Source organism: Diadema antillarum, unplaced genomic scaffold (assembly GCF_040938485.1).
Source record: "Diadema antillarum isolate AM-2024a unplaced genomic scaffold, OU_Dant_1.0 scf00000180, whole genome shotgun sequence".
NCBI classification, from domain to species: Eukaryota; Metazoa; Echinodermata; class Echinoidea; order Diadematoida; family Diadematidae; genus Diadema; species Diadema antillarum.
In genome coordinates this window covers 4374319-4382964 of record NW_027271069.1, presented here as the reverse complement: position 1 = coordinate 4382964, position 8646 = coordinate 4374319, and the positions used below count along the sequence as shown (strand labels likewise).

Below are 8646 nucleotides of genomic sequence, written 5' to 3'. Positions count from 1 at the left end.
ATATTGACTATCCAGGATGTGTTTTGTGAAAGTAATTGAAAATTTACAATTCATAATTTCCCTCATTTCCATCCAATTCTGATCGAATTGTAACTGTTGAGCTTGTAAAATCATACGCCTTCTCTTTAGACAAACTTCCAACTGGTCCAGAACTATCCATCATGGACTGTATCATATGATATTTTATTCTTAGGATTTCATCAATATATATAAAAAAAATAAAATAAAGGAAAGAAGAAATTATGTTTCCCGGTTGGCAAGTGCACCACACACTCCTAACTCACACTATGATAGACGGACAAGATTGTGCATTCCTCTTAATGAATACAGAATGAGTAATCAAGCTTTTAGACCACTAGTCAGAGAGACTAACATCTGACTATCTCTTACCCACTGTTAAGAAAACAATAACCTCTTTTGCAAACTCATATCACTTCCACACATCAAATGCAGAACATTCACCAGTCAGTTACTCTCTCGATCACAGTAATAACAAAAATATATCCACATATCATCATTTAAGAGTTTCTCCACCACTTTCATACAAAATATACATAACCCTGTGTACAAAATGAAAGGGAAAGATATCATCAGCTTGAAAGTAATAATCTGATACAATTTACATATTTGCCAGGAGATGATGAAGATATGTTTCGGCACTTGTTAGCTTGACTGCAGCTGGTGTCATAAGCCCACCATGTGGTCAATTTGGTCCAGATATGAGGTATCCAAGGGCAGCGTATGCTTGGGCAGGCTTAGGCACTGTGAATGGAATCACACGAAATGAAAGAGATTACAAATAAATATCAACCTCAAGATTAGTTAGACTGATTACACTGTCATAGTTAACCCGTCGAGCACGAGTCCCGAGTATACTTGGGCAGGTGTCTACGGGAAATGCATACTGTAGCAAAATCAATCCGTCCTCAACGGGTTCATTTTCTCATCAAATTCACCCCCTCCCAAATAACACTTATATTGACGAAATCCTAAGAATAGAATATCATATGATACAGTCCGTGAAGGATAGTTCTGGACTAGTTAAAAGTTAGTCTAAAAAGAAGGCGTATGATTTTACAAGCTCAACAGTTACAATTCGATCAGAATTGGATGGAAATGAGGGAAATTATGAATTGTAAATTTTCAATTACTTTCACAAAACACTTCCTGGATAGTCAATATGAATATGGAAATTGTGAATTGATGATGTCATTCTCTCATAACTTGCCATATGTAGACACTTTGTGCCAATGTAGTTTGTACATACAATTTTGAAATTTCCACATTTTGTTTTTTTTTTTGTTTTTTGTTTTTTGTTTCAATGCAATTATGAATGAACCAGTCTCAAATTGTATCATTTCTGACTGGTCATCATTTTGTAGTAAATCAGCCAGAATTGACTGTATGTTTGACACTTTCATAGCAAAAGAAATTAATTTTGCCAGTTCTTTTGTACACAATCAACGGAAAGTTGTAATGCTATGAATTCATCAGCTCACTCATTTTGCATATTCATATCAACTGTTCCACAACTGTTTTGCAAAACTTAGCAAAACTTTCAAATTTCATAACTTCCTTACTTTTTATCCAATTCTCATCAAATTTTCATTATTGTGCTTGTAAAATTTTACTTTTTCTTTTCAGACATACTTTTAACTGAACAAATTCTCTTTGAAAAGCCTTAACAGGAGATATGATAGAAGTATTGTCTTATAGGGCTCGGTCACACTACGCAAAACTACGCATAGTTTCACAACCCAGTATTTTGCTTCCATTACACTTTGCAGTTTGGCCAGTGAGACTGAAAACTTCTAAAGAAGTTACCAGCGAAAATTCCTGTGAAACTTCCTGCATTCACTTGGAAGTTTCTCACTTTTCTCCTAGTTTTGCATAGTGTGATTGCATGTGGCTAAAACTTCAAGAAGTTTGTGATGCCATAGTAGATCCATTCATGTTGCTTACACACATTGTGTATTCTTTTGTATGCTCAGGGAGGTGGAAAGTTCCACCTCCCTGGTATGCTGTTACACTTTTGCATCTCTTTTTTTCCCTGTGAGAAACTAAAAGTATGGGTAGCTTCCTATCACTGAAACTATGCATAGTTTTGTCTGTAGTGTTGCCGCATGCTAGAATTTCTATAAGTCATTGGGAAGTGAACTATGCGTAGTTTCGTCAAGTGTGATGGCAGCTATACACAGCATATCAGGCTTGTTACTCAGTCTGCACATCTTTGAGTGTAGGTAGGTGTAGGTGTACTGTGGGTGAAGCAATGTGCAAGATTACATAAAGAGTGTAATGTGGTATTCTGCAAGTGTACGTATTGAAAAGGAACGTATTTAATATTTCTAATGCGCAGACACCAACCCTAAATAACCTTGGCTGGAGTTCTGTCAATTCACACACATACACACACACACACACACACACACACACACACACACACACAATATAGGAAAAACAAATCACATACCCCTGTTTTATTTTGTTCTTTGGCTTTCCCGCAGTTATTTTGCACTAAACATCGCTGATCGTTGTAGTGCCACCACGTCTTGGCTCGGTACTCGTTGGCGACAGGAAGCACATGACCCTCGGTATTGAAGATGTACCTGGCAGCTGCTTTGTTGATGTGGTTATCTTTGTCGAATAACTGAGAGATAAAAGCAGACACAGATATAAAAAGAACCCATGAGTAATATCTGCATGCACAAACAAAAGTGACATGTCTGTCTTTCTCCTTCACATGTAAAAGGCATACTTCTGTCCACTGTCAAAGTGGACATTTTCATACGATTAATTCTCCACGCTTAGCCTGGTAAGATGAATTTTGCATGTTTTTAATATCTGGGATGTTATCAAAACAATTGAGTAAGCACTTGGCTCACTGCTTCCGAGCAACTAAGGGCCATGGCAGCAAGCACTACAGTAAAAGTAAAATAGTCCAGATTACGAAAGCAATTTCACTCACACTACAGGACTAGCAAAAGAAAACTACAAATAATGTAGCATTTATACCCCTACAGCATAGCTACCTTAAAATCAAAGATATGAAATAGTATTACATACAACAAGCTAAAAATTCAAATGCTTTTAATTTTGTGCCAGTTTCATGTTGCCAGAAATGCGCAAACGTTTCCACTTTTATTACAGTACTGCATTGCATTGTTCTGAAGTGGGGTTGGCACCCCATACCTACCTGGCCACAATCAGTTTGCAGGGGAGATATGGAGTGTCTCTGAATTCAACAAGAGACCCGCGGGTCTAGCGCTCACCTGAGTATCGCAAGTTCACCTTTCACGCAGTCACTAATCTAAATTATTCACAGCTCTACCAAAATTTGACGAGGCATTCTCAAGTGGAAGATGAAAATGTACAATAAGGGCCCAATTTTTTCAAGATTCCTTAATTTGGGGGAATTGGGGCCCCCTGGGGCCCTCTGGGTGGGGCATGGTGCCCAGTTTGATAAATTGAGATCCTGACCACCTAGGGATGCTACCTGCCAAGTTTGACAAAAATCCATCATGAGGTTTTCAGGAAGAAGATGAAAATGTACAATTCAGGCCCCCATTTAGACCCTTCCAACCACCCCCCCCCCCCCACCCCCCACCCCCAAGAGGGGCACCCCTGGATCTCCTATGAACAAACTTGAAACTACAGTCATTAATGTACTCACTCATAGTATTATCTCAGCTCTATAACTTCTGATTCTAGAGAAGATTTTTAAAGATTCCTTCATTTGGGGGGTTTGGGCCCCCTGGGGGCCCCCTGGGCGGGGCATGGTGCCCATTTTAACAAATTGAGATCCTAACCCCCTAGGGATGCTACCTGCCAAGTTTGGTGAAAATGGGTCATGGGGTTCTCAAGAAGAAGATAAAAATGTACAATTTAGGCCCCATTAGGACCCCTCCTCACCCCCCCCCCCCCCCCCCCCCCCCCCGGGTCCCAAGGGGGGCACCCCTGATTCTGCCATGAACAAACTTGAAACTACAGTCATCAATGTGCTAACTCATAGTATTAACCTAGCTCTATCACTTCTGGTTCTAGAGAAGAAGATTTTTGCGGATTCCTTAATTTTGGGGGGTTTGGGCCCCCTGGGGGCCCCCTGGGTGGGTCATGGTGCCCATTTTAACAAATGGAGTTCCTAACCCCCTAGGGATGCTACCTGCCAAGTTTGGTGAAAATGGGTCATGGAGTTCTCAAGAAGAAGATGAAAATGTACAATTTAGGCCCCATTAGAACCCTTCCCCACCCCCCTCCCCTGGGTCCCAAGGGGGGCACCCCTGATTCTGCCATGAACAAACTTGAAACTACAGTCATCAATGTACTAACTCATAGTATTAACTTAGCTCTATCACTTCTGGTTCTAGAGAAGAAGATTTTTACAGATTCCTTAATTTTGGGGGGTTTGGGCCCCCCTGGGGGCCCCCTGGGTGGGGCATGGTGCCCATTTTAACAAATTGAGTTCCTAACCCCCTAGGGATGCTACCTGCCAAGTTTGATGAAAATCGGTCATGGGGTTTTCAAGAAGAAGATGAAAATGTAAAAAGTTTATGCACGACGCACGACGCACGACGGACGACGGACGACGGACGACGGACGACGCACGACGCACGACGCACGACGGACGCCGGACGAAGGGCGATCGCAATAGCTCACTTGAGCCTTTGGCTCAGGTGAGCTAAAAAGCCACTTTCCAAATCTATTCATTGTTATCCTCAGGAAATATTGCACTCCGACCCTGACATTTATTGAAAAGTTCATTGACCACTAACCGCTAGCCTTCATGAAATCAAACCTACATGTAGCTAACACATATTGAGAGAGACAGCCAAGATATGATTATGGTTGATTACATCTAGAATAAACAAACAAACAAAAATCAACAAGAAAACATTCCTGTGGACTGATTTTGACTCTCCCCAATGAGAAGATCAAAATACTGTATTCAACAGTCTGTCTTTTCACTCTAAACAGCAACCACAGTACGCATGTGAAGTGTTGGTTGGTAGAAGGCTTACGGTGCACCACGTATTCCTTCTTGGGTAGTTGTATGTATGTGTCCCTGAAAAGAGCCTACCCACTCCTGATGTTTCGGCAAGAAAATGGCAGGAACATGTTTGCCGAAACGCTGGGAGAGGGTAGGCCCTTTTCAGGGCCACATATATAATATACCCAAGAAAGAATGTGCGGTGTACCATTAAGCCTTCTACGACCCAACGTTCTACAGCCACGAAGCCTTCAAAGATTTCAACGTATGTGAAGTGCTTACCAGGTAAAGGTATTTGCAGGTTTCACTCAGGAAGAAACTCTCCATTCTGTCTTCCTTGGTTTTGGTCAGGACATTATGCAGAGTGGCATATCCACACCTCCGAAGGACGGAGATCACAAATAGGGAAATATATAAATTGTCATAACAAAGAATACCCATGCCCTCTGTAAAGGAGTTCACTGTTAGCAAGTAATATGTCTCATTTGATGCCTACACTACAGACTTTCAAATAACATAGAAAGATCTTGATGCCTACACTACAGACTTTCAAATAACATGGAAAGATCCTGTGATGAAGCTTTTTTTTTCGCTGAAGCATGTATCTCTGTAATCAATGTAAATGAAATGCATGGAAAGCATTGCTGATGAACCGCTTTCATCAGTACACTCTAACACGCGTGGAACATACGACTTAACATCCCAGACCCTCAGAACTCATTTGCTTAGGGATTCTTTTCATTTTGAACTCAGTGGCAAATACACAAACATTCTTAATTGACCTTTGAATATGCACATGTGCAATCACAACCGTGAACTTCCTTATAACCCCATCCCACAGAGATTTTTTTCTCATCGGTCACTCATCGGAAGCAAAGTTTGCTGCTTCCTGCCACCCATCGAAGTGTATCGAATAGCAGTCCAATGGATCTGACTTGTGTTGGTCAACTATCAGGTCAGTGGTAGACATGTTGGGCGGTGATCCGATGAGGCAAGATCGTCCGATGAGGATCACGCGCGACATGTCTGAAACTCCCCTGATAGTCGACCAACCAAGATGGATTCATCAGACTGCGATCCAATATGGCCATTTTTACAATCAGTGGTGTAAAATGCAGTATTGACACTAATTGGTGTATAACTTTCTTATACACTGACAGATATGCATTATTTTTTCTCATAAACTTACCACCCACAGTGTCTACCTTGGGTACCTTAATGAACTTTCCTCTCTTTTTCTTTCAGATGTGGCAGGCACTTACATGCTTGAAATCCAACACTTTTGGTGTACTCACTCTGACATAGTATTTTTGTCAGAGCTAGCATATTAAATTGTTTATTCCTTTTCATTATTTTTGTTGCTGTTGTGATAGACAGGTATCCAACATTAAGAACTATTATGTTTACCAGGTTCTGCTTTGTCTTCTTTAAATACTGAAATTGTCCAAACTTTATGTTTCGGAGGTGACATTTTCCGTTAACAATTAACCCCTCTTTTGAGTTAGCTCTTGTTCACAATTCTGAAATTCAACTTTGCTAATTTCCATCAAAACAGAATAGTAATCAATCTGACTTAACTTTGATCCAAAGATTATTTAATTCAAATAACTTATCATTTTTTGGTGAGCGTTTATAAATTTATGTAACTTTTCCGTTAACATTTCTGTCACCTCCGAGACAACAGATTTATGTATTTAATTTTTTTATTCTTGACATCAGTTATACATTACATTTGCAAAAATGTAACATATCCCCTCACATTATCTCTGAAGGAAGGTAGTGGAAATATAGCCTGTTGTTTTCATTTCGGAGCAATTTACAATTTTCCGTTAACACTTGTCACCTCCGAAACAATTGTCACCTCCGAAACAACAGGCATATTATATTTGATAATTTCTCGAAGACAAAGCAATTTTGTTTGATTCTGTCCAATTGACAGGAATCTCTTTTGGATGACAATAGTATTATGGCAACAGGAAGTGAGAATTTTCTAGGGATTAATAAAAGATTCAATAAAAACTAAAAATTACTGTTTCGGAGGTGACAAAACACTGTTAACAAGATTTTTTGTTCATTTCTGTTGAAGAGAAACCATATCATGTACTCCAATGGTTTCATTTATTTTAGTAACATAAGTCTGAAAGTGGAGAAATCAACTACCACACTCTCACTCTTTTTTTTTATTACTAGACTGTACGTTTTAGGGCAAATTTACATTTTTTCACTTTTTTTAACAATGAGAATGCACAAAATACACCCATCTGTTGTATATATAATATTGTAATCAAGATCATTTCTCCTGCTTTAGTTAAGTTAACATATAGATGCTTTCATCTTAGAAGCTTGATTTCCAACAAGCAATTTAATTGTGAAGATTTACCAATCACAGCTTTCCTTGTAGGTTGCTTTTTCTTGTGTTTCGGAGGTGACATTGTTTGTTAACACCATATTGTTATGTGATAGTGAAAGGCAAGAATTCAGTTCCTTTTCACTATCTATTAACATTTTCTAATACATTTAATATCTACAAAATCATCACAACAGAAGTGACTTTTGTATACATAGCTCACCAGAATTCCCTTGATACCAAAGTAATACATGTGGCAGTTCATGCATGCCCTAGTCCACAATCTTAAAAAAAAAGAATGTAAAAAAAAAAATCATCAAATCATCAAACTCCACAAAAAGGCCACATGCCTATAGCTGGTGCACAACTTGTTCTTGAATTGTTGTTTTTCCATGTACAATGTGGTAATCATAAACAAAATTATGTGATTTTTTTTTTAATATGACAATAATTATTGCATTTTCCAAGTTGAACCAACTGTTTATGACATTGTATTTTTTAAGATTATTGAAGTTATGTGACAACTAAAGTGAACAGAGGAACAAGTCCCAAGGACTGGAAAGGGAAAGATAAAAAAAAAAAAAAAAAAAAAATTGTAGTTCTATTTCAGTACTTTTGATGAGGTGTTTACCTTGTTTTGTTATTATGTTTTATCTTAGAATTTGGCTTTAAGTACTGGAATTTCAAGGAAAAGAAAATGATTTCTTAAAGGACAAGTCCATACATGTGGATTGAGTGAATGCAAATGTTCAACAGTAAAACATATCATTGAAAGTTTGGGGGAAATTGGACAATCCATTCAAAAGTTATGGGTTTTTTAAGTATCTGCGCAATCACTGCTGGATGAGACGACTACGACAGTGTATGATGTCACATGCATACAACGATATAAGGAAAATATAAGTGAATTTCACAAAACTTTACTTTTTGAAAAAAGTGCACATTTCTTCAACTTGCTTCTGATGTATTTTAGGGCAATATTATTCACCCTGCCTTCCAAAAGAGAGAAGTCATGTGTTCTTTTGTTATGCAAGAAAAATGAAAATACAGAATGTTGAATTTTCTTGATACTTTCTCTATATCCTTGTACACATGTGACATCATGTAGAAGTTATAGAAGTCTTCTCATTCAGCTTTGACTGAGCAGAAACTTCAAAAATCCATAACTCTGGAACGGATTGCCTTACTTTCCTCAAACTCTCACTGATGTGTTTTACTAATATCGCTATATTTACTCAACCCTTATGTCTATTGAGGTGAACTTGTCCTTTTCCAGTTTCGGTCCCTTATAGGTTTATTTGAGACCAGTTTGTGT

The 8646-nt window shown here is 38.5% G+C and overlaps 1 protein-coding gene across 1 annotated transcript in view; it reads right to left on the bottom strand.

Annotated features, from left to right (window-relative positions):
• Positions 1-684: 684 nt before the first annotated feature.
• LOC139723053 (ER degradation-enhancing alpha-mannosidase-like protein 1) overlaps positions 685-8646 on the bottom strand; it is a 30857-nt gene continuing 22895 nt past the window's right edge. Inside the window, exons 11-13 of the mRNA XM_071634327.1 lie at positions 5267-5363; positions 2471-2647; positions 685-762 (exon numbers count right to left, since the gene is read on the bottom strand). Of these exons, the coding sequence (XP_071490428.1) occupies positions 685-762; positions 2471-2647; positions 5267-5363 (352 nt within the window). The remainder of the gene's footprint in view (positions 763-2470; positions 2648-5266; positions 5364-8646) is intronic.